Genomic DNA, 27,128 nt, shown 5'->3' on the forward strand with positions numbered 1-27,128 from the left:
GCACTTCTTGAGGAGCTTGAATTGCGAGTTGATAGGCATGCAGTGGGTAGTAGGGGATACCTAGCAGCTCTGTACAGACATCGACAACAGAGTTGTCTCCCACAGGGCACACACACCGTCGCCAGGGTCTGGACACAGGTCTCGAAGCATCTAGCCTGGGGGAAGAAACTGACGAAGGCTACGCCTCTATGGAATAGTGACGCTGTAAGGGAGGTGGACAGACTTGAGGGCCTCAACCCATGGGATATAATAGGAATATCCACATTGGGCAGTGTTTGGCATGAGCGGGGGATGAAGTCCATAGATCCCTACAGCAGGTCCAGCAGGAGTATAGCCTAGAGGAAACAGAGGTATTCTGTTACCTAAAAGTGCAGTATTGCCTTGCAATACACATCACTAGTAGAGATGAGATTGAGGGCTTCTTGCACCTGGAGGGGGAACCACTGACTAAGAAGGCTATCTCCCGAATATACAGGAAAATAATAGCCAATTCCCCAGAGAGGCAGACCAATCTAAGGGCTGACTAGTAAAGAGATGCCTATCCCCTCGAAGACGGGGAGTGGGAAGTAGTGCTCCAGGCCCGAGAGTGATAGCGATGAGGGCCAGGTTCCGTTTGGTACAGCTTTATTTGTTGCATAGGGCATACTATACCAGGGTGGTCTTTTATAAGATGGGGAGGGTGGACTCCTCTGGGTGAAGTAGTGATGCTGGGAGTTAGGAAGGAAACTTTCTGCACATGATGTGGTCTTGTGAGAGAATACAGCCCTACTGGGTAGCGGTTGGACAGGGCTTCTGTAGGCAACCAGAACTAAGTGGACAATAATGTAAAGACGCTGATTCTCAATGTGTGATGGGGTGAGTATCTACAGTGGTACACCAAACTGCTGTTAATGGTAGGGCTGGCTGTGGCTAAAAGGAACTTTGCCAGAAACTGGGGGGGGGGCAAGAAGCACCGGACTTTCAAGCCTGGGCAGACGACATGGATTGGTGCATGATGGCAAAAATGCAGGTATATGCAGATCAGGGGTGGCCCAAAAATGAGAAAAGATATGGAGGAGATCCAAGGCTTGGATGTGTCCGGGAGGGAGAAGGCGACTGGGTCAGCTGGGTAGGAATGGACGGGGCCGGTGGGGGGAAGTAATATGATTCAGTTTCAATGGATGTGGAACTTTCTGTGCCTACTAATAGGGGGAAACCTTGACTGTTGACGACTGTTTGTTTAAATGTTGCAAATTAAATTAAAAAATCTAAAAAAGGAAAAAAGCTGCCAGCCCGGTGCATCTCAACTATTCATGCTATTCCACCTGGACAGGGTGCTCCTGAGGACATCTGCTTCTGATACTTTTTTAATTCCCTTTGAATTAAGCAATTGTTCTTCTGACATTACTTCCATTGTTGCATGAATTCTCCTCAGAGTACTCACTTCAAAAGCTTGAATAAGATTTGCTTTTAACTTGATAGAATCAGGCAGCTGCTTTCTTTTTTTTAATTATTTTTTAAACATTCTTTTTATTGGGGGTTTTCAACATAGGTAAGAAAAGTATGGTGTAACAGCACAATATATCATGTTCATGAAGAGAAATGGCTAATAAGAATGCATCCGGTCCTAGAAACATCAGGTGATGTATTGAAGACAGTTAGCAATGAAAATCCCCTTGTATCAGAAACTAAAACTGATAATACATTAAATAGAAACCAAAAGCGAACAGGGGAAGGGTCGGAAGCAACACCACAGTGATGTAACTATCGTAAATGTCCAGGGGGGAGGGGAGTCATAGGGAGCCCGATCGAGTGGGAAATGTGAAGACCCTAATCAAGGGTCTGACAGGACAATAGGGGTTTTATGCAGCAAGTTGGTAATGTGGAACGCCACCCTTGCAGGGGCTGGTTAGTGTGTATGGGAGGAGTGTGTGGCCATGTAATTTACAGAGAAGGTACTCAGGAGACAGAATCCGTAGGGTGGTCGACTGGGGTAATGAGGCTTAGGAATTGAGAGAGCAATGTATCCCAGGCAGGAAATATAGGGTGTCTGCGAATCCATCGGGCTCCTCGTATTGAAGAGCAGCACCTTCTGCAGTTCCCCATTTCCACATCAGTCATTACCATGCTTCCACAGGTGGGGCGTTGGACGCTTTCCAATGCAGAGTGAGTGTACCTTTGGCTAAGAGCAAGGCCAGGATAGCAGAACGAATGTGGGCAACCTGCCGTTTCCTACATTTAAAACCTCGAAGGACACTGGCCTCCTAGGTATTAAGATCACTAAGTTTGGTGACCTCCTGTAAGATGGTGTGTGTATTTTGCTAAAAGGCGCAAATAGCCGGGCATGACCACAACATGTGTCGGAAATCTGTATTGTCTGACCCACAGCAAGGGCATGTCAGGTTTGCAGTGGGAAAATATTTGGTAAGTTGTATTGGGGTTGGGTAAGCCCAATGTGGAATATGAAATGGTATGTTTTTTAATCTACCGTTTCTGGAAACGGTTTGTGGGAAGGGCCAGTGCCCTACTCCACTTCATGTCATTGAATACCTGCCTACAGCTCCCCCGCCACCCCCCACCCCCATTCTCCCACCCATCCTCCCATTTACTGAAAAGGGGACCCAGTAAAATGCCAGTGTGACTGCAGTGTGCATTGCATAGCCATGTAATCAAACAGTGACCTTAACCCAATGTGAGCATAGTCTGTAGTACATTATGAGTGGGTGGTTCTTCATCTCTAGTTCTCCACAGTCTGTAGCAGGTGTTGTGAAGTTGGCAGCAAGTGAGAAATTGACCGGTTAGGAGGTCAAAGTCTGTCTGCAGTTGAGAAAAGGAGAGAAGGTGACCGTCCAAGAACAAATCACCAGCTGTGTTAATCAAACAGTTTAACCAGGCGCGCAGGGTCCCGGCAGAGTAAAGACCCGGGTAACGTGGCAGGCCCACAAGGGGGGATCCAGGTGCATGCGGAAGAACATGTCTTGTGAAGGTTCTAAGCCTGTGAGGGCACCTATAAGCAACATGTACCTGCAGGGAACGAGACGGGCTAGGTACTGAACTAGGGTGGAGGAGGCTCCTAATATCACTTGGATTGAGAGGGGTGATTACAAGTTTCACCAAGGCTATGATGTGCTATCCACCATGTGAACTCCCTGCAGTTAGACCACCAGAAAATACAACTCAAAAGAAGGAGCGCCCAACCCACCCTCAACTTATGGCAATTGCATTTACCGCAGTGCGATCCTGCAGCATGTGCTAAACGTCTGGCTATGCACTGAATTGCTCTGGAGGATAACTCAAGACTGAAGTGTTGGCAGATTGCATGTTGGTTCCCCCATACAGCCGGCATATGTTTTGGATTGGCACATGCCTGGAGCATACCACAAACCCCATCTCAGCCATGGTGGAGTGTGCCCTGACAACAGATGGGAGCTGGGCTTCCAACTTGAGGCCCGTGCTGACCTCGCTTAAATCCTTAGTGTTCTTTTGGGTAAAATTGCCCCTAGGCACTACGGGATGGATTGCATTATCAAAGAAGGTTATCCTGCCTTGCCTTCTGTATGATTTTACTAATCTCCGTGTAGTTCCTCCCTAAGACTTCTTTAAAGAACTCGATTCCTTACTCATTGGCTGTTACTCCAAGTCAAATGTACGAGTAGCCACTATTCTGTTTAGAAAGAATAATGCATTGATGGGTGCATCCAACGTTTTAGGGTCAGTGCAGGTGCAGAGTGCATTTAGATCAGTCTGTCTACAAGTGTAGTCCTGAATTGTACAAGGAGTTCTGAACAGGGGAAATAGGTCTGTCTTGACCTCCTCCAGACAATGACTGGAAATATGTTTGCATAGTTACCAAGCTTTGACAATGCCAATTGGTATGACTTTAAATGAATGTTATATGGTATTGTGAAGCATTTCAAATAGGCTGGCTTGGTAATGGCTATGTATTTGTGTGGAAGCAAAGAGCTTTAGAATATTATTGGCGTAGGTTAAAGGTCGGGTGACAGCTGCACTGTCAAGCCAAACCTAAACATCCGTGTTGGTTAATGACTGCCCTCCTCCCATCTGTGCTGCTGATGGAGAAAACTAATTATTTAATTATTTAAGACACTGTACTAGCATTACAATGTCATCTGTGTGCCTCTAAAAGTTCAATCTTAGGCAGCTGAATAAATAAACAAAATGATTACAGATGTGTGAAGGGCAAGCATGTTTTGTGTGGAAGTATATAACTTTTGCTCATTCAAAATGTGTAATCCTGACTTCCAACGTGGGCGGAGCCAAATCCTCTCTCCTGGTGATTCTAACATGATTGGTGACAGCTGTGCTGTCCAGTACCTAACTGTGGTACAGTTCTCTCAGGATGCAACCTTAAAATGTTGGGGGAAACCTTGCAATTCTAGAATCTCTATGGAGCTCTCCGCAGCCTCACTTCACTGCTCGTCTACTGGAGGAAAGATAAACGTCTGTGTTTATTTTTGCTAGCCCCTTGATCACCTCAATAAATTGGGATCTTTAATTTTACACACAAAACTTCGTGCAGTATCTAAAAATGCTGCTGTAGATAATAGAGATTAGCAGATGTCGACTACGTACTGGTTTGCAATGTATAAAGGGCGATTCCTTTATCGATACATCTTTTTTAAACAACTTGGGGCCATATGTACGAACACTTTTTCCCATAGACACAGAATGGGTAAAAACCTTTGCTACATCTGGCCCTTAATGCGCAGGCCTTTTTCAATCTGTGATTTTGTAATCGGATATTAATCCCTGTGTGCCTCTGTTTCTTCATTTTCCCTGTTGTATTTAGGGCTGATCTTGGCAATTTTGCAGTAAACGGGAGGAAGAACATGCAAACAATTGCTTGATTGGTACTACGGAAGTGCAGGTGCTGGTTATTCCACAGTGCCTGTTTGTTCCTGAGAAGTGCCAATGCTATCCCGTTAAAAGCAGTGCATCCTATTTGAAAAGTGCTGACCCTGTTTCTTTCAAATTGAAGAAGTGCAGGTACTCAGTATTTGAATGTACCTGCCCATTTAAAGCACTGCCATAAAGTATTGTCACTTTCTGCCATCCCTGGGCTGCCTCTTTATGTTTATTGCGTATGGAAAATCTTAGCTGCTGACTTCCTGTAGAGGGGCGTGTCACACAGACTTGACGTTTCCTGTTCTGTGAGTTCGTTTAACAGTTCAGCCTGGAAGTCGCGCTCTTGGTCAGTTATGTTAAACCAAATGGATTAACACAGATGAGGCAGTGAGTTTTGAACGAGTAATTTAAGACTGCAAATGTTGTGTCCCGGTAATATGCTGTTTATCTGGTAAACTACGCCCGGGCCACACATTCAGTTTTTGTGGTGGCGCGACTGGGATAACTGGGCAGGAGTTCTGGGAAAAGACCTTCTTAAAGCTAAGGAAGCTGCTCCCCTGGCAGATTTCTCAAGCGGTCTTTTGGCTGTTTTATTTTTTTTAGGGGTGTTCTGCTTGTGCTTTGTGCTTCTTGCATAATTACATTAAAGTGTGATAATCCTCTATGCTCCAAAATCCTTAAGCTCTACATCATACATCATAAATGAGGGCTGGTGGAGCCAACTCGTGCTAAGGATCTATGGGCATTTAAGAAATGTGTCCATGATTGTGAAATATGTGACAACAAAAAGTTTCACAAACATGCATCTTACCTTCCACTCTGTTAGGGTACGTGGCCCTCATGCTTTCACTAAATGTGGAGAATGGACATTAAGGGAATCTTGTAACGGTCAATCAGCTTTGTTATTTGGAAACTACTGTTCATACTTTGCGATGCAGCTTAGCACAAAAACATCCACACTGTGCACGTGCGGGTCCACTTAAGAATTCACATTTTGTACCTTGATTTGCTTGTTATGTGGCAAAGCACTTGGAATGCAGTACCTGTAAATATGGATAATTTATTAAGGTAAGCTGTTTTTGATTTATTGCACAATCTGTGAAAATTAAATGATTTTTGACTGTTCTTTTTTTTTTCCCTTTAAATGATTGCATAGTTCATGGCCTAATGACATACATGTTACAATCAATCAAAACATGTTTATCTCGGAGATGACTCATAAAGCAGGATCAAAGAAGACATTAACAAGCATGACAGTCCAGTGTTCAAAAATAAAAACCAAAACATGAATTAGGCCGCACATTTATTAATAACTATGACGTCGTGCAGAAGTCAACTATGGGCCTAGCATACGAAAATCAATTAAGTGTTGATAGAAGTCACAGCAGATAACATATGTTTAGTAATTAAGTAATTAAGCTGAGTCTTATTGCCACATACGCCCGAACACCGCGTCCATCTTGCTGCAGAAAAGTTAGGTTACGTTGTTTTTTATTAGCCAGATATCTGACCATCAGGCAGATATTAAACCTTCATTCCCGGTCGGCATCACCTGCTTATTGAGCCTTCTGCGGGTGTTTGTTGTGTAACGTTCGCCAGGTAGAACCTGGCACAAATGGTGCTAGCAAACAGCACACATTTAGGATTTGCACACTGTGGAACGGGGAATAACATCCGCTATTAACATGTTATCCCCAATTCTGACGGACGCAAATCAGAATGCGAAGCAGTTTTCACACCTGTTGAATACTAAACCCCATGCTCTCAGTATTTACTGGGTGCACTGTTTGTTTTCGGTATTGCTGCCGACCAGGAATGAGTACCTTAATAGCACCTTGGTGGTCAGGTATCTAGTTAGTGACAACTTAACACCATAACAGATAGACTAGTGACATATCTTTTTTAAAATATGAAAATATGAGATTTTTACAGCAACATTAACCTTGATATTGAATTTTGTCATGCCGGACATAAAAAATACGCAGGTTCCTTCATAGCACAGAGGTCATCGCCAGGCAGACACTTCTTTCAAAAGAGAAACCCACACCACCCAGGCGGGACGCCCCTCAGAATGTAAATCACCCTGTTACTAACTCTGCTTGAAAGTTATTCATCATGTCGAGTGTGGTCAATAGTGTTGACTGGGCAAAATGTTGTATTTATGAAAAACATACTGGTGAAATATACAAAGTTGAAAAAAATCCCCATGCTGTTTAAATGTTTAACACACCTCTTTTTCTTTTCATCACCAGCGTTCAATAAAGATAAGAGATTCAAAGTTTGGTTTGGCATTAGTTATAGAAAGCTCGCAGCAGGTAAGTTGAAGAAATTGTTTTGTGTGTTTTTTTTTAATTAGATAAACATATGGCTAAGTTAAAAAAAATGATTGGTTAAAAAAGAATCTTTAAGGAAGGATTCTAATAATACATTCAACAATCCACCCAGTCCCTGGTCTGAAATATAAAAACTATAATACAGTTAAAACCGTGAGGATTACTAAGTTACAATTGCAAATAAAAAAAATCTAAAATCATTTGAAAATAAACATTCAGTAATAATACGCCAGTGAATACTCAAACAATAATTGACTTACTTAATTGTAAACTCAGCTAGAAGTTTTAAGACAACTTTAAAAACATTTCACTACCTTGCTGGTCTCTACCAAATCAGAGCCTGCCTAACATCATTCATTTTTGCGTCTTCCAATCTGAAAACTGACAGCTTGCTGAGCCTGTATTATGACTGTCCAACCAGCTAGTTGTTTATGTCTAAATTAAAACAAAAGATCATTATGGTGGGCAAAAATGTTTTTTGTGGCCTCACCAAATCGGTGTCTAGAAATGGCAGATGTATTGCTGGGAAGGGACGATTGTGTAGATCAACCCAAGACGTCTTTTCACTTTTTTTGCTGTAAACAACTCCAGATCGTGTGTAAAAGAATTGACACAATTGTTTTTGCCAGAATCTTGAAAGCTTGAATAGAAGATGCACTACACCATACCACATAAGGATGACGGACTCAACCTCATATAGTTGGGCCAGGGAGAACCTATCTTCTAAAAATACATTAGAACTTCCCACAAAAAGCTTTTAGCCTGCCACCAGTAGCGCATTTCAGGCAAGTCACTGCCAAAAGAAAGTGTGGCATTACGTGATAGTCCTGGTCTGGTTTGACGTCCTATCTCATTTGAACTAGGCTGGGGTGTTAAGTCACAAAGACAATGTAATGAACCCTCTCAAGCCAACAAGCAATTTAAAGGGTAAAGCAGTGTGGCTCACAGTCACGTGTAGATTAGCTTAGCAGTAAGAGAAGATTCAAGGTGGTCCTAAAGTTGCATTAAGACATATAGGGGGTCATTATGACCCCGGCGGTCGAAGCTAATGTGGCAGTAGTACCGCCAACAGGCTGGCAGTACTTACCGCCACATTATGACATTGGCGGGTTGGCTAAAGCCAACCCCGCCAATGTACCACTCTGACCACTATGCCGGTAGCAGCCGCCAGGCTGTAGATAAAAATCTCCAATTTGGCGACTGCCATTGTACCGCCGGCTGTATCATGAACCCGCCTACCGCCATGGTTTTCGTAGCGTTCGTAATGCCACGAATACCATGGCGGTAGGCCCTATCAGTGACAGGAAATTCTTTCCCTGTCACTGATAGGATCCCCCCTCCCCTTCCAAACCTCTCCAAACACCCCCACACACACTCAGACACACACTCATCCACACATACATAAACGCATGCATTCATCCATTCACGCACACATCCGCACACACATCAAAACATACATGCAGAGACGCATTCACATTTCCATACATACACGCACTCACACTCATTCATACACGCATGCAAACAACACTAAACACACACTCACGTACACGCACATACTCACAAATACATGCACACACCCCACACACACTCACACAACACACCCCCTCCCCTGTAGGAGACCCGACTTATCTGGATCCTGGATTTCTCATAATACGTCTGGCGGCGGTCTACTGGCGTGACACTGCGGGTGATAGCAGTGCCACCTTACTACCATCCGCCAGTATGGCCACAGCCAGATGGTAGCCGCAGCGATGGTCTTTTGGTGGCCGTCGCCACGGCGGTAGGCGGTTTTTACTGCCATTGTCATAATGGGGGCCATATTGAGTAATTCAGTTTGAGCCTTTAGATGATGAAACACAGTTTGTTGCCCTTCCACTCTTCCAGCCAGTTGCCAAATTAATTATAGCTGGACCTTCATTAAAAAAAGATCACCTATGCTGTGGACAGCATTACAAGCCAATGAGAGTAATTCAGTAAAACAGTGTCATCTGTGTACTTCAAATGGTGAAAGGGATGACTGAAGAACGTCAGAAGGAAGGAACGCACATTTGCAAAAATCTCACCTATACATGTAGTGCAGAGACGGAAAAGCATAGAGGAAAAGGCCATTAGTGGACAAAAATATTCCAGAATGCCCAACTTTATTAGATCAAAGCAGCGTTAGGTAAATTTAATTGTTAATGACGCTGAATGTGGCTATGAAAGGCACAGCATGAATAGTCTCACCCAGGCGGTTTACTTAGAAGTTATGCACTCCTATGTCATCATAACACATGAATGTTGTTGTGAACTGGGTGTGTCTGATACATATTTTTTATTATTTTCTGTATTTGTGCAGTCACTATAAACTTTGCAAACATTGAATTAAAAAAATTGAAAGTATATTTTGACAATAATATATATAACCACAAAAACACAAAATGTAATCAATCCATGTAAAAATTGTGTCTTTAGAGCTGCAGAATATAGAGCTACAAGATGGCTGTGCTCTGAAGGAGCTCCATCAACAGCAATTTGCACTCAGAGTGGCTCTCCCCTACTTCAGTGTGGTTGCCGATGTGAATACAGGTGGTCCCCGTAGTTAACTGGATGCAGGCTGCGTGGTCAGGGAGGCGAGTGCGGTCTGGGTAGGCAGCTGCACCAGGGCCTATTGCTTGGATTCTGATTGGTGCGGCTGCAAGGACTGGCGCCACCTGGACACTAGCACTGTCTATTTGCTGGCAGGATGGACAGCAGTCGGGATTGAGCACCCACAAACCTGGTCTTGCTGCGTGGACAGCCTGGCAGGGATCAAGGGCATCTGGGCCTGCTGTGCGCTACGCTGGTGGAACTGTTCCCCTTTGCTGCCAGAGATCCGTGGAGACAGCTGCATGGGCTTGAACATGATATGAGAGTTTTTGGCGCTGCAGTCTTAAGGGGTGGCAGTGGCCAGACTTGGGTGCTGTGTATCCTGCGTAGGCCTTCTCCCCACCGCCACCCTAGTGACGGCACACTGAATGATCTACTCTTCCCTGCCTCCTGCATGCAGCAACAAGAGAGGACTCCCTCCTCTTCCCACTTGGTAACACACTGGACATTACCATTATTAGGGTACTAGATCTATTGCTAGGCCCCTGAGGACTGTGCATGCACACCTTGGCTGGGGACGACCTCTTCACCCTGCGACAACTGGCTGTGCGGAGACCTGGCTGGCTTGGTTGCTCTCCCCCCACTCTGCTCACAAACTAACATTATAGAGCATCAGCAGTGCAGATAGGGCTGACTTGCCCTTTCGAAAGATGCCTGTGAAATTATCGTGTTGCCACCGAGAGGAGATAAGCTAGGTGCAACTGCACAAAGATTGGTGCTGCCAACACTCACTACCATTAGGCGATGAACAAGTACACCGTACTTTGCAGAAACTTGTAACCACTTTAGTGTGTTTCTGTGGACCCAAAATAAACTGCCACTCTTTCTTTCAGGAACTGTGGTCTAAAAATATCGCCTTAGAACCCCAATCGACTATATGGGGTGAGGACATCAACATAAACCCAGGCCTTGATGTAGACCAAGGTAGGTCCAGTACCTCACGACGACCTCATCCACTGGCAGTGGTACAGCAGCACTCCATGATAGGAAATAGTAACTCGATCAACATATGGTGACTGCAGCATCCCCATGCTACCTAGGGCACATGCTACACACAGTCTTAGTTGGACTTGTGGTTGGTGACGAACAATATCAGCGCCTGGGCAGAAATCATAGAACATCTACAAAGACCCCTGTCCGAGCCCACTTGACCTCCCATACTGCAGCATGGAGCCTTTGCCTGGTGTCTCTCCCCTAATGAACTCTGAGACATATTCTTCAATGCTAAATTAGCAACCTATATATAAGAAACATTTTCCTTCATTAAGAGCTCAGTGGAGAGCACTGTCTGTGGGAAAAGTTCAAGGTGGTGATCCGTGGCACTGGTATACTTAAATCCAAAATGCGCCAAGTGGCTGACCTGGAGCAGGAGATCTATGTGCTTGAACAAAACATATTCACCAAGCAGGACGCAGCTCTGCGGAGAAGATTCATGCCAAGCTCGGGGAGCATAGGGAGGTGGTAGAGGGGGAAGTTAATTACTCTGAGAGGCTAAAGCTAGGCAGTATGGAAAAGGAGATGGACCAGGTAGTATGCTGGCATGGATGCTTCACCGCCCTCAGGCCAGGTCAGGCATAGTTGAGATACATTTTAAAGACGGCGGTATTGCACTCAAAGCTGGCAGTATCCTACAAGGGGTCTTTGACCAGTGCAGGTCGGTATCAGTCCCAAACACTTTCTCCCAAAACTTGCATAACTTCGCTCCCGGACATGGTGAGGCTGCCTGGCAATGGCTGAATGAGGTGCATATATTTACACGAAAAGTATGGTGGTAAACAAATCACTAAATCTGTTAGATAAGTGCCAAAGTCCCAACGGGAGCAGCATGAAAAAATGGATGGAAAAGCCTCACCCACCTTATTGTGGCATGCTTATCATAGGCAAATCCGTCTTAACGTTGTCGAGTAATATCATCAAGGTGGTCTCAACCTTAAGAAAAGGGAGATCCCAAAGATTTTTTGTTGTTGCTGGGTGAGGCTTTTCCTTCCATTTTAAAGGCTTGCCTGCGTGAGCATGTGCTAGTGCATGCGCTCTTCCTTGTGAGACTCTTGTTATGAGTAACGGGCTTGGAATCCACCCATTGCTTACCAGTTGTTTGCATCATTATCACTCTTCTTTGCTGCCTTGTAATTGGGCAGCACGTGCCATGAGTGACTTCCTTTCCTTTAAGTGGTGCATGGACCGGGTACAGATTTCGTTTTTTTGGTGTCCCTCCACTGCACATCCACTACTCACACTGTGATTCAGGTACTAACTCTTCTAACCATCACTCCCACCCTTCATCAGGTTTGATTTTACCCCCCTCACCCTCTGTCTATTTTGAGTTTACCCATCCCACCCGCCCATCCGTTTCTTCTGCCCCTCCACCTGCCCCTTCCCAGTTTCTTATACTCCCTCCCCCACCTCAGTCCCTGGTCCATCTACCCCAGAGAGAAAAAAAAAGCGCTATGAAAAGGTCAGTACTGTCCAATTCATAGCAATTATTTGTTTTTACATCCTGCTTTCCACCAGTCACCCACCATCCCTTTGCTAAAGCCAATAGCTCACCCATACGCAAGCTATATTAGCTTTTCCAATGCTTGTTTATGATGCTCTCGTTAGGACTTTGGTACTTATGAAATTGATTTAGTGCTTTGTTCACCTTCATGCTTTTTATTTATATCATTGTGGCTTCGGAATACGTTTAATTGTGAGTTATTTCCTCTTGCCCTCTCCTTGTGATGTTTGAGGCACATTGCCAATATTTTGGTGTGAGACTATCAGTGGAAGAAATAGTGCTGGTGATCTGAAACCTCCCTTCAGGCAGAGCCGATGGCCTGACCATGTAGTTCAATATAGAAATTGCTGAGCTGCTGATCTCCTGACCCCTGGCGGTGTACGACGAAGCTAGGGAGAAATGCACTCTTCCCAACTCACTACAAGAAGATATAATAGTTGCAGTCTTGAAACCTGGTAGACCTGGTAGTTGTGATAGTTAATGGCCCTACCATTACTCAACATAGATAATAACACTTCAGCCCAAGTGTTTACCATTAGTTCACCCCTACTACGTCCTAACCTAGTGAAATCAGATCAGTCGGGCTTCACCAAGAGCACTCAACTGCACATACTGTCCTCAATGTCTTTGCCATATTGCATTAAATAAAGCCTGAATTACTGGATGCTACCAAAGTATTCGACTCACTTGCATGGCACTATCTGTTTGGGATTTTGGAGCCTTTGGTCTTTAGTACAACCTTTCTGAAGTGGGTGAAACTCCTGTACCACCATCCAGTAACTAGAATTAGGTGAAACTGCTCCTATAAGCTAAAATCATAATTCTTCCCTGACTTCTGTACTTGTTCTGTAACATTCATTTTCCTCGGATTGGACACTTCCTCAGTAGGTTGAGATCCTGCATTGTGTGGCTGGCTTGGGATGGTGGGGAGCCGCAGCTAAGATGGAAGAGGCTCTCATTTGAACAGGGTTGGGGCATGATGGCTCCAGACTTCATAATATATTATTGATGCACCCAAGCACTCTGTGCTGACCCCTCCTGCTCGTTTCAGCTCTATATGGCTATGGAGGCCAACATAGTTCTCTCTAGCTCCAATGGTACAGTTATTTCCTCTCAAGCTAGGCACCTGACCCAGGAAATGCACACAGTACACTCCACGGTCTGGCGTGGAATAGACCTCAGGGTGGAGCACACATGGACCAGATATATGCACTGGGAATTCCTCTGTCCCATAACCTCACACTCGGAACCAAAGTCTGCAAACAGCTTGAGCAACTGAAACTGAACAAACTAGCTGTCCTGTTCCCGGAATATCAATTCCTCCCTCTTAACAACATTTAGGATATGGAGAGTCACACTCTCCTTGACATCTTCTTGAACTATCGCATATGATAAATGTGTAGTACCTTTAAAAAGGACTTTGCCAATTACCAGCCACATTTCCCGCCCTGACCCTAATGCTGGAGCATCTGACCCCTAATGCCTGATATCCAGACCCGATGACACGATGCAAAACCCTGCACCTGTATATGTTCTGCCTGCCAAATCTGAATGGTCTGCATCCCTGAGTTCACCCCTGTCTGATGACCAATGAAAGTTCTGATGTGGCCAATAACATATCAATCGCATACCTACAAACTCTGGCTGATCCGTGTGAAGTTCTTACATAGAAGGTATTACACTACAGAACGCATGTATAGGTTGGGGTTTAAGAAGGACAACAGGTGCTCTAGAAGTGTCGCTCTGAGCTTAGACCTTTTTTCACTTGGCATGGCTGTGCCCGGAGATAGTGGCCTATTGGCTTGAAGTGCTAGACATAGTTACAGACATCGCTGGACTCCTCATTCCTCTCACGCCACTGGCAACAATCCTTGGGTATGTCAAACAGATCCCAGGCCAAGTCATAGTCCAGTGGCCATGGCACTGCTTGTGGCTAAGCAGCGAGTAGCCATGCACTGGGAAAGAGACCCCTGAACTGCAGCTAAAGATTCGCTACTCACTCTGACTCACTGTCAGGAGCTCCTGGACAGCTACTGGGAGCTGATACTAATTTCCCAGCGAATATGGGAGCCCCCTCCCTAGCATATCTATTTAATCGTCAGTCAGCGATGACTCAAAACATCTCGATCTGTTGGGACTTGAACCCTTATGTAAGACAGGCGATGAGACCTGAAGAGGATACTGCAGACAAACCAATCAGATCTTGCCAGGACCTCATGCTGACCTCAACGGTGACTTTTAATGCTGCATTTAACTGTGTACCTGGGTGTTCTGGGGCTTGAAGATTTTATGCTTGTATCTGGGCTGCTGTTGATATATCTTGATTGATCAAAACCATCGATCAAGGCTGTAATGTATACTTTCACTCCTCTGCTTGGCTCACACTTTGTCGAGATGTTGTAAGTTGTTTTTCTTTCAGTGACCAAAACGACTGAAAAGATTAAAAAAACAATAATGTATTATTATTGATTGGTCCACCATACTCCCTAAACTTCTAAACTAAATCATATTACTCACAGGTTTGTGGCCACAGCAAAATTCATCAATCTACATTCAAAGAGCTATATAAATTTGACTGTCCTCACCATTAGTTACAGATCATCATCTTTTATTATCAATGTGATGCCACTCCCACGGGAATGAACTTTACAAGTTTAATAACGGTGGCAGCTATTTCCTTTGGAATTCCAACAGCGCTGGACATAAACAAACAATGTGTAGTAGCAACTCAGACCTGTACACTAAAAGTCTACAATCACTATTGGCTCATTGTTTCCAAGGTTGTTCAAATTTGCCTCTATTCTTTACAGTGCGGAGGTAGCTGTGAAGAGGCAAAAAGCTGTCACTCATAATGAGGGTAGCCAACCAATGGATGAGTAGGGCGTTCCCAAGCCCCTTTATTTAAGTGTGTATTTTTATTTATGAATTTTTAGATTACCTGAGGTTCTGAGGCTGGGAAGGTAGCTAAACTTGTTTCCAGGCTAGATATAAAAATCTGGCATAGTTCCCACTGCACATTTTCAGCCAGTGTGTCTACAACTTATGGGAGGTAAAGAACAGAACAGGACTCCTCACTGTCGCCATACCTTTTCAGTATCTATAGTGAGCTATTATCAGGGTCAACTGCTGCTGTGGCCTCCTTCTTCACTTACTCAGACAAAACCTGTGCCTGGATAGGAAGGGTGATCAGGTGAGTTCATTATGGCATTGCCCGAGGAATTCTACATAATCATGGGCTTGTTCTAGTTGAGTCTCAACTCATAAAACAGAGGTGATGATACTGGGAGGTAATCACAGATTATGGCCCTGTATTAGAGCATCCAACTCTGTCAGGGGCTACCAAAGGTTCTACTAAAACAACAGCAGTCCATTCAAAATGTGCATGAATGTCACGCCACACCTCTTTTTTGGTCTTTGCGCTGGCCTCCAGTTAGCATAGCATACTCAGACTAGCCCCACTGTGTTTTTTACAAAGGTGAATTAGAAACTTCCAGAGAATGGGAGGTATTTGCTTTTCCGTATTGGTTCCCATCCTCTGGAATTCCAACCCTCCCCTTTTTTGGAAAATCCTGAATCTTTTGGTTGTTCGCAAATGTATCAACACTTGGATTTTCTGCAAATACCACTATGACAACAGTGACTGACTTCAAAAGTGACCTTTGATTTTCTCAGTGACATATATTAGGGGTTGAGAGTGAACTGTACAAGAATGTTTAACATAACATCTGTGTCTACTGCAATCATTTGTTACAAATACTTGCAAGCACCATTAGGTCAAATATAAAAAGAGAGTAAATAATGGCAGGTTGTTTGAGCTGTTTCTAATGTGCATATGAATGTTTTTTCTCAATAAATTGCATTTTTAACAGAAGCAAAACAGTTTGTGTGAGGAAATAAAAACAGATGTATTTTTGATCTCTAAGGAAATTGTTAGACGTTAATGCATAGAGTTAGAAAATTAAATACATTTGAGAGTCTTTGTTACCTGGAGAACATTTATGTCTACTAAAACTCCAATAAAACGTTTTTGTGTTGCAGAGCGGTGGCTATGTACTTGGTTTTAAAATAGATCCAGTGGAAAAACTTCAAGAGGCTATCAAAGAAATAAATTCACTCCACAGAGTGTATTCAGCAAGTCCTATATTCGGAGTGGACTATGAAATGGAAGAAAAGGTAGATTGTATTCTTTCCATAAATAGTCTGGGTGATTGTAATTGGACGCTGTATGTAGTGCACCTTAGTAACACTATAGGGAAACTCAAGTCATGCGAGAAAAGCGACATTATGGAATGCAGTAGAATGCTTTTTTTGAATCTCCCTGTTTTATATCTAAGGGCAATACGTGTCATACAGATTGTCGCAACTTCGCACTTGCACAATTAGCAAATGGCTTGTGTTAGCACACAAAGCGTATCTGTTCATGGTTGTCATTTTCTTACACTCTCGGCCATATAGTTTCACATTACTACTACAAACACGATTTCAGCTAGTACCACCCAGTGGTGTAGCGTGGGTTGTCAGCACCCGGGGCAAGGCAAGTAATTTGCGCCCCCTAACCCGTGGATTTAGTCTCTTCCAAGATGTTGCGCCCGGTGCGGCCGGCCCCCCCTGCACCCCCCACGCTACGCCACTGGTACCACCACATTTAACTGTTATAACACCAATTTGTTTTCAGAAGTCCTTCCACTACAAGTGTATGACAGTTTGACATGTTTTGCTTGTTTCCTTCACATTTGTAAAGCATGGCATGGCCCTCTCAATTGCCCAGAGCTGTTATAGACAGACCTGTATGGTTGTAGAGGTACATTGGTACTGTATGGCCTGTTTGGGAAGAGTGAGCTGAGGTGCACAGGAGCCATGTCCTGGCACATGGTTTGGTTATGTCACTGTTGGACGGCATGCACATGTTTAAAGGGTTTGTAAGAGACAATCTAGATCTCATTTTATGCAGGTTTAATAAAGAGTTCCTTAGATGGCTGGCTCGGAATGTAGGCTCTAGTCTTTGCAGTGCTCCACCCGTGATTCACAATGCATTGAGTGTAGAAGTATCCTCACTGCTAAGGTTTGTGTCAATTGTAAATTTAGGAGGGGTTTAAATATTCCTAAGCATAGTCAGTTTGCATAGTCCAGGCAAACGTACGCAGGCATGGCTGTGGCTTGTTCTCGGGGGAGGAAACAAAGGAAGGGAATGTCCAGTTTAATATTCTGAGCACATTTGTTGATGTTTTCACTGCGGATCTATGGGTCCAGAGTAAGCTCTGCATCTCTGATGATTCCTAGGCTTTTCGGTTTGTCTGTTAGATGGTGTGCTTCTCCAGGGTAGATCTCTTGCTTCACTGGCCAGTTTTCATATCCGAAGATTTCAGTTTTATCCGGGATGAGCTTAAAATAAATGGTGGTCATAGAGTCTGTGAGACTAAGCATTGTGATAATTTGGTGTTGTCGGGGTTATTGAACTTGAGGATGATTTGTGTGTCATGTGCATAGTTTTTTTTACATCAGTAATTTGAAAGCAAGTAGGGCGATCTGAACTGCTATACACTGAGTAACCTGAATCATAGTGTCTCTCTCTCTAGCTTGTGCAGCTCAGAAAAGCAATACAATTTCAAATGTTTCAGGGTTTGCAACACACTGCGAGCCAGGAATGAAACACCTGTATTATGAGTATTCATTTTTAAAAAGCGTATTTTTTTCCAGAAAAATGAGAAATGTTTTCACGTTAATCCTAGGTGCTTTCCTTGAAAACACAAGCATATCTGTAGGTTAGCTTTTGCCACTTATGATGTGTCTCGTATGGGCTCATTCCTTCATGTTGAATTTAAAAAACAAAAGTTTTTGTTTGAACATATTTGGCATTTACAGTTCATCAACAATGTCCAAATGAAAGAAAGGCAAATTTGATACAAAAAATAGTTAACCCAAGATTCATATTATCAGTTCTGGTTATTTCGTAAATCTCAAAGTTCAAGCAGACATGATCAAACCAAGCAATACTCTAGACTGCCTGTTGTTGGTGATTTTTACTGATGCAGGACTGGGTAAAGAGAACGGTTTTATTCTCCTCACAAGATGACCCATTTAATGCATTAATGATTCCCCTACCTATTTCTCTAGTTATTATTTGACAATCTGTACACAAGTAATTACATAATATTTTAATAGAACACAATTCATTTATATTCCAGAGGCACATTTTCCTTTTCTTCTAGAACAGCATCAGCTATAAATTTGAAGAGTGGAAGTATCTGGCCCACTATTTTATTGTTATAGCCAAATGTCTTTCATTCGCATGCATAGTGTTTCAAATGTTGGACTTTAACGTTCCTGACATAACTATCGGTGTGCTTTAATAACATGCACTCTTTACTTTTAGTCTGCTTATGATGAAGTTGTTATTTTATTTTTAGAAACCCGGAATTGACTTCATCTTATCTATATTTTTGTCAAAAAGTGGCATAGCTTTCCATCATTCCTTAAATATTGCCAATTTAATGTGAATGTCAGCCTTTTTAGGTCCAGCGTGCAAGCGCTTTGACCTGTTGTAAATATTGTGGACTTTTACCCACACCCACCTCATACCCATCACTTTCACTCATTCGCTGTTCAAAAATCCTCTGTTATCATTGGTAAATGCTTTACGTTTGTCCCTCCGTGGGGAGGTTTTGTTACAGCCTTGCTGACTGACCCTGTTACATGAATAATTGCACAATTGCTGATATGTTTGATGATGAATGAACTTCTTTTTCCTTTTGTGTCTCTTCTTCGCGCTCATGCTTATGGCTGCCATGGCGCTTTGAATCGGCTTATTTATGTCAACTAATGTTTTACTTTATTTAACTAACGTTTTTAATTTATGTGGCACGAAAAGTCCAGTTAGGAATTCACTACGCCAGTAGCTCTAACTGGAGCAAATGCGTGACCCATTGCATTGCAAATGCTTGTTTGCTTTTATCATTCAATATAATATTTTTTGTGTGTTTTCAGCCCCAGCCTCTAGAAGAGTTGACCATTGAACAAGTTCAAGATGATGTGGAAATTGAACCAGATGAACACACAGATGCATTTGTGGTAAACTTTTGACGGGCTTGTTATTGCCTACTAAGTTATCGCATTCCTATACTTCTCCAGACATGTGTAAGACCGCAGTAGTGAAAGATACATTTCATTCACAGATAGCTGTTATAATTAACATTTATTATGAATGTGAGTATTGATAGAAGCATAAGGTAATATGATATTTCTAGAACGTAAAATGTAAGAATCCAGTGTCGGACATTTTACTAAATCTCCTTGTAAATAAAGGTTAATAATCTGATGTATGTAGAGATTAAGGGGATTATTTTGACCCTGGCGGTCTTCTGACCGCCAGGGTAAATATGGCAGTCCCACCACCAACAGCGGCGGTATTAGGAGCCAGATTTCCACCAGGGTTTCCGTGGTGGTGCAACCATGGCGGAAAGGCTACTGATGACAGGGAATTTCTTCCCTTTCACCGGTAGATGGCTCCCCCACCACCCTCCAGCAAGCACTAGACCCCTCCCCCTTCAGCCACAACGTACCTTTCACCCAGCCCCCTCCCCCCTTCAGCCACATCGTTCCCCTCCCCCAACCCCCTTTAAACCACATTGTTCCTCTCACCCACCCTCCCTCAGCCACATCGTTCCTCTCCTCCACCCCTCTCACCACATACATGCACACATTCACAACATCCATACACGCATTCATGCACGCATTCACAACAACATCCATACACGCATTCATGCACGCATTCACGACAACATCCATAACTCACTCACAACTCCATGCATACACGCACTCACAACTCCTTTCATGCATGCATACTCACACCCATCCACACATGCATACACACTGACATGCTGACACGTACTCACTTCAACATACAGACATGCATACAGCCACGCACACACACATTCAGGCACACATGCAGACACAACACCCTCATACACGGACACACAGCACCCCACACCCTTCCTCCCCCCTCTCCTGTTGGACGGTCACCTTACCTGGTCCGGGGAGTAGGTCGTCCGGAAGGGAACGGGAAGGGGCTCTTACACTGCCGGCATTGCCCTGCCAGCAGGACACCGCCAGGCCATATTATGGCCCATAATATGGCGGGCTGTGTCCTACTGGTAGGGCGGTGCAGGTGATGGAACCGCCAGAGCACCTCCGGCCACCAGCACAACCACTGCCGGATTTCCACCCAAAGTGCGGCTGAAAACCGGAAGTACCCATGATATGGGGGGTGGGAGACCGCCAGCACTGGCGGTCTCCTGGCGCCTGTGGCTTTGGCGATCTTTACGGAAGACCACCAAAGTCATAATGAGAGCCTAAGTGATTTAACAAACATGGTACACTGTGACTTTGACAATGCCAGGAGTACTCCAGCCATAAGCAGTGTACCTCTCGAAGTCAGTCAGGAACTGATCACGCACCAGTATGCTTTGAAAGCCACTCTGATGGATCACCAAACTTGGCAAAGTGTCTGGGTTGTAGAGCCTTTGACATCAGAGCTATTCGACAGAAAGAACAATACATCACTATGGAAAAAATAAGTATTCTGAACTACCTTGTCCATTTAAAGGCCCATATGAAATCCTGCATGATGCTTTGAGGCAGCAGGCTTAATCCTCACTATAGCCGTGCTGACATGGCACTTCTTGCAGCTGCTGAAAAACAGAGTTGACTCCCTATTTGTCATCCTGCATGGAAGTCATAATTATGACTCAGTGATAGACGATCTTTATTTCAGTGTCCCATCAGTGCAGCAGGTGGGACGTTGTAGCAGTTCATTTTTTTCCACACAGAAATGACAAGCTGGTGTGCCCAGGGACACTTTGACCTAGATTTATTAACATTCAGGAAACCCAATATTATGACGAGTTGCACGCTAAATGATGCCATGAGCTGCACTTACACAACATATCCTGTTTATCACAACGCTGAGCCACGATGCTAGGCTGAGCTTGCAGTATCCAGTAAGAGATTTGTACAGCAGAATGAAACTCCAACAGAAAAAGTACAATTATTGGAGCAATGACAAACAGCAAAGGGGAAGACATGCAAAAAAGTATAACTTAATGTGAATTACACGCTGTGCATGCGAAAGTACACAATATTCCACTTGCCCCTTTTTGGGCCTGAATTTATTTGGTGTTGATACTTAATGCATAACCAACCCATGCTAGTTACTCCGACTTAGCATTAAATCCTAGGGCTACAGCCCACTTGTATACATTAACAGGGTTGGCCACCACAACAGAAAGATTTTGTTTGTGCTGTACTCGCATCCTCGTTCATCGCTGAAACACTTTAGGACAAGAAAGTTGATCAGTGCTACCATTTGTGGTGCTTTGCAGGGAGGCACAACGCTATAAATAATGCATTTCTGCATTTGTCTGTACAAAACAATATTTATTTATTATTTATTTATAGTTTCAGAGTTAACATCAAAAGCAAGGAAGCTGAAATGTTCAACCAGGGTGTGACTCAGCTCTGTAATAAACTTTGTTCTTTAGGCCATTACCATGAACCTGATGTTCTGTGTGGGATGAAGAGGATGTATAACTGTCACCAAGGCAGGCACTGACACTATACCCAGAGCTGATTAGCTTGTGCACAAGCTGAGGGCTGCATCTTTCCCCTACCTTTGATTTAAGTTATGGCTGTTGGAAGAAAGTATATTATAGATGTTATAATATTCGACACTTGAGACCCCTCTCAGTTCACAGTGATGCCATTTGGGTTGAAGTAAGACCATGCTCTTTTCCAGTGGCCACTGAACATAGGTGTGGTTGGTCTGGATAATTTCAGTGACCAATTATGTTGATGGCAGTGCTGATCTCTGTGCTGTCTGAGAGTTCCACCGAAGAGGAGTGAACCTTGTAGGAGATACTTCTTCTTAATATTTTCCTTCCGCATTTAACCGTCTTTCTTGTTTCTTTTCAGGCATACTTTGCTGATGGCAATAAGGTAAGGGGAGCAAATGCTTGTTACATTACTGATTTTCGAGGTCATTTTTTATTTAAATGTATAAGTACATAAAGAGTAACCTGAAGCACTACTGGGATACCTACTATTCGGATAGAGACTTCTAGCCACAGATTCTTTACCTTAGAATTATCCCCAGCCATCAGACTGGATCCAGAAATGTTTTGTGAGCAATACCCCTGCCTGCTGGTAGGTGACGTCATTCAGCTCCACATGGCATCGTTGGTGTCATCCATGGTAGGAGTGATGTGTGCGGTGCCTATATAGGCACAACCCCAGCATGCTGACATTTGCACACCAGTCAGTGCAGATCTAGAGAAGAACTACCGTTAGTAATTTTTTGAATAAACTTTTTTCAACTTTTTGTCAGTCTTTCGAGGTTTTTCCTCCTGTTGTGGCAGGGATGTCATCAAGGAAGGCCTGCCCTATGACGCCTGTTACCAACCAGTGTCAGTGACGGACCCACATCTTGTATGCCTTTGGTGGGAGTAATCCCTCAAGTTCCTGGCAGCTCAACATGTGAGGTCGCAGCGATCGAGGTCCCGGTTGAGAGGAAGGTCCTGGGAGTTGTCATGGAGTCGGAGATCCTCGTCGACTCAAAGTTGTCAGGTCATTCGGGTAAGTCCCACCATTACCAAAAGAAGAAGTCGAAGAGCTCTTCGACTTCAACTGCTCTGTCCGCTGATAAGACATCGTCAACATTCGAGGCCTGGTTCTGTGGTACATCTAGTGCCTGGGCCATCTCCGTGCCTCCCCGAGTTTCCAGGAGACGGAGCAAACCATGCCCAGTTAAAAGAGTTATGTGAGGCCATGCACCTCACATTTGGGCAGCCCGTTCCCTCCAGCGTGCCTTTGTGCCCAGAGGGATCAGCAGGGGCCTCTGCTGGTTCTGCACTGCCCGAGCACCACTCGGGCAACTTGGATCCATTCCTGGATCTGGACCAATGCCGTTCTTGTCACTTTGAGCTTCCCCGGGCCGATATCGATGTCAACGCTCCCGGCACCATCCCCTTTCTAATCCCAGACTCTAAAAAAGAGCCGAAGGGGAGTCGATCGACTCCAGCTCCAACTGCAGCCATGCCTTCCAGGGCAGAGCCTAAGTCCTGTTCTCATGAGCAAGGATTCTGGAGAAATGGGAGGGGGTTGCTGGACCATGAAGAATGCCAGCCTTATAACACAATGGACTGGTGTGAGAATCTGGGTGAGGCCAGTGGACTGGACACTTCTCCAGATACCTACATGCTTTTTCCCCATACCACGGCTATGGAGGAGGAAGTGTCCTTTGCAATGGGAGTGAGGAGGGGCAGCTGAGGTCCTGGACCACCGCCTGCCCTAATTGGCTGTCAAGACAAACGTCTTGACAGAAGGTCTTCAGCCGGGAGTGTGCCCATCAGAACCGCCTCTCCCTTTTAATTAGGTCTGTACTGACTTTTTGCTTGGGACCTGGTCGAAGCCCAGCACAGAGACTCCTGTGAAGAGGGCCATTGCCCGCCACCACTGCACCGCTCCGGGGGACCCAAACTTCCTCAGACAGTTTTACACAACATCCCACCCTGGAAAACTTGGTAATCTTAGTCTCTAACTCCCATATAAATCCTGGCACATTCCTTACCGCTCCCCTAGATAAAGAGTCCAAATGGCTGGACACCTTAAGGAAGAAGATGCCTTTTGAGCCACTATTGCCACGCTCTGTGGGGTACAGTTGTGCAGGTGCTGCCAACAGTCCCGAAGGAGGCCCGGGGGCGTACTCTCCCAGGCCCGTGCTAACGGGAGGGAGACAGCTAAGTTCACGATTCAGAGTGGACTGGATACCACCAACTCACTAGGCAGAGCAGTTTCATCAACTGTGGCCTTATGACGCCACGCCTTGTTGAGGATGACTGGCTTGACTGGGGAAGTCCAAGCATCTCTTATGGACATGCCCCTTTGTGGCTCCCGCCTCTTTGGAGATAAGGCGGATTCAGCTCTGGAGAGCTTTATGGACAGCAGGGCTAAGGCCAGGTCCTTGGGCCTTTCCATGGCCCCTTGAAACTGCCAATCCACCTTTAGTGAACACGAAAGGGGCTTCCAGCCTCATCTCTACTCCCCCAGCCACTGCTCACACTTCTCAGCCTCTGCGCAGCTGACAACTTGGTACCCATAGACCCCATCGGTCGGGCGGCTAGTGGTCCGGTCACTCCACTCCCTCATCACCCCCCCTTTGGCAGCTGCAGCCTTCAAACCCTCTTAATCTGCCCTCTTACCATCATGGACACCCAGGGGGCAGCAGGATTCGCCATCACCTGCCCCACAGGCGGTCTGTAACATCAGACCAGTGATTTCTGCATATCATCCAAAAGGGCTGCTTCTTGCCATTTGTGACTTCCCCTTCCCCCATGCCACCAGCTTGTGACAGGCTGATGGAGGATCACCTTTCGCTTCTCCACCAGGAAGTGACAGCTCACTTGGCAAAGGGAGCCATGGAGAGGGTGCCAATGGCAGAAGTAGGTTATGATTTCTAGTCCTGCTAGTTTCTGGTGTCCAAAAAGGACAGAGGCCTTTGTCCTATCCTAAATCTATTACGCCCTCTCAATTTCTTCCTCAAGAAGGAGAAATTCAAAATGCTCACATTAGCTCAGATCCTGTCTTCCCTCTACCGAGGAGACTGGATGGTAGCTTTGGACTTACAGGATGCACATTTTCATATCCCCATCCTGCCTGCCCACGGGCATTACCTCCTGTTAACGGTAGGCCACAAGCACTTTCAGTTTGCTGTGCTCCCCTTTGGCCTCACAAGCACCCCTCAGGTGTTCACCAAGGTGATGGCTATGGTTGCAGCTTATCTGGTCATCTCCAAAGAACAGGGGTGCCAGTCTTCCCTTATCCCGATTACTGGCTGTTTAAGGCGGGCTCACCCCAGGCTGTCATCTCCCACCTCCAGACTACGGCGGACCTCCTGCATTCACTGGGGTTCACTATCAATGTGCTAAAGTCACACTTGACTCCCTCTCAGACGCTTGCTTTCATTGCAGCCATTCTGGACACAGCTTATCCTCCCGAATGGCAAGTCCAAGATATTCAGTATATGATACTGATGTTTCAGCCTCTCTCCTGGATTTCAGTGAGACTGACTCTGAGGCTGCTGGGACTCATGGCCTCCTGCATCCTGCTTGTTACACATGCCTTCTGGAATATGCAGGCTCTGCAGTGGGACCTGAAGTTCCAGTGGGCGCAGCATCAGGGGAATCTTGCAGACATGGTCCATTCTAGGAGGGAACTGCAAAAGATCTGCAGTGGTAGCTGACGAACTGCGAGTGGGTCAGTGGCAGGCAGATCTGACAGTAGCAACAGATTCGTCACTCCTGGGATGGAGCAGCCATTTGGGAGAGGAGAATATCAGAGAACTCTGGTCTCTGGTGGATCCCAGACTCCACATCAACGTGTTGGAGCTCTGAGCAATCCGATTGCCTTTATACCCTCCATGAAAGGAAGGCTAGTGCAGGTGTTCACGGACAACACCACCGCAGTGTGGTACTGCAACCGACAGGACTGGGTGGGATCATGGACACTGTGTCAGGAGGCCCTGCACCTATGGACATGGCTATAATATCAGGGTAGTTCCCTAGTGAGTTAACATCTGGCAGGCTCTCTGAACACCAGAGTGTAGAGTCTCAGCCGCAGATGCCTAGCGGGTCACAAATGACAGCTACATCCGGAGTTGGCGCTAGGTCTCGTACAGTAGTGGGGAGAACCTTGGTTAGATCTGTTTACCACTGCTGAAAATGTGCAATGTCAGCAGTTTCGCACTCTGAAGTTTTCAAGGCAGCTCTCGCTTTCTGGCTATACCACTCCTGACCTTTTTACCCATAACACTGCTGCCCAGAGTTCACAAGAAGATCAGAAATGACCAGGCCCACGTCATCCCTGGGACTCCAGACTGCGTACGTCGAGTTTGGTATCCAGAGCTGTTGAGCATGGTCATCAATCCTTCGATCACGCTGCCCATTTGGGAGGGTCGTCTGTCGTAGGGGAGGGTCCTACACTCAAACCTTTCAACTCTTCACCGCCTTGCGTGGAGTTTGAGTGGCAACCATTGACAGCTTTTGACTGTCCTCCCAAAGTCTGTACCATTTTCTTGGCAGCCATGTGTCCCTCCACCAAGACCGCCTGCTATTGGAGAAAATTTGTGGCATGCTGTACAGGAAGATGACTGGATCCCCAATCTGCTTCCCCTTTTTCTGGTTCTTCTTTTCATCTTTTCTGTTACCCAGCAGGGCTCTGCTCTGGACACTTTGATGGGCTATCTCTCTGCTATTTCTGATTTTCTGTGGTTGCCTGACCACCTCTCTCTCTTTCAATCAGCCATTGTAAATAGGTTCTTGGAAAGTCTCCAACATACATTTTCACCTTCTCTCTTTATTATGCCTCAGTGGGACCTAAATCATGTGCTTACATTCCTGATGGCACTTCGTTTAAGCCACTTCACAACTGCCCTCTCAGGCTCCTTAACATCAAGATAGCCTTCCTCGTGATGATAAACATCTGCCTGGAGGGTCAGCGAGCTTCAGGCCTTGTCATCCAAGTCTCCTTATCTGACAATCTACGTAGACAAACTGGTGCCTCATACGAGACCTTCCTTTCTTCTGAAAGTGATTGCTCTGTTTCATGTTGGCCAGTCCATCACTCTGCCTGCTTTTTATGCTCTGCCACATGCCTCCAAGGCAGAAGAGCGACTCCATCCCCTGGACCCAGAAAGAGTGTTGTCATTTTACCTTGACCACACACAAGAGTTCCATGTGGATGACCAACTTTCGTTGGATATGTCAGAACGAAGAAAG

The 27,128-nt window shown here is 45.1% G+C and overlaps 1 protein-coding gene across 1 annotated transcript in view; it reads left to right on the plus strand.

Annotated features, from left to right (window-relative positions):
• The window catches only part of BBS5 (Bardet-Biedl syndrome 5), a 137,655-nt gene that overhangs the window by 77,019 nt on the left and 33,508 nt on the right, over positions 1–27,128 (plus strand). The window contains exons 8-11 of the mRNA XM_069225288.1: positions 7,098–7,160; positions 16,342–16,476; positions 19,288–19,371; positions 22,270–22,293. Of these exons, the coding sequence (XP_069081389.1) occupies positions 7,098–7,160; positions 16,342–16,476; positions 19,288–19,371; positions 22,270–22,293 (306 nt within the window). The remainder of the gene's footprint in view (positions 1–7,097; positions 7,161–16,341; positions 16,477–19,287; positions 19,372–22,269; positions 22,294–27,128) is intronic.

This window comes from Pleurodeles waltl, chromosome 3_1 (genome assembly GCF_031143425.1).
Source record: "Pleurodeles waltl isolate 20211129_DDA chromosome 3_1, aPleWal1.hap1.20221129, whole genome shotgun sequence".
Classification (NCBI taxonomy): domain Eukaryota; kingdom Metazoa; phylum Chordata; class Amphibia; order Caudata; family Salamandridae; genus Pleurodeles; species Pleurodeles waltl.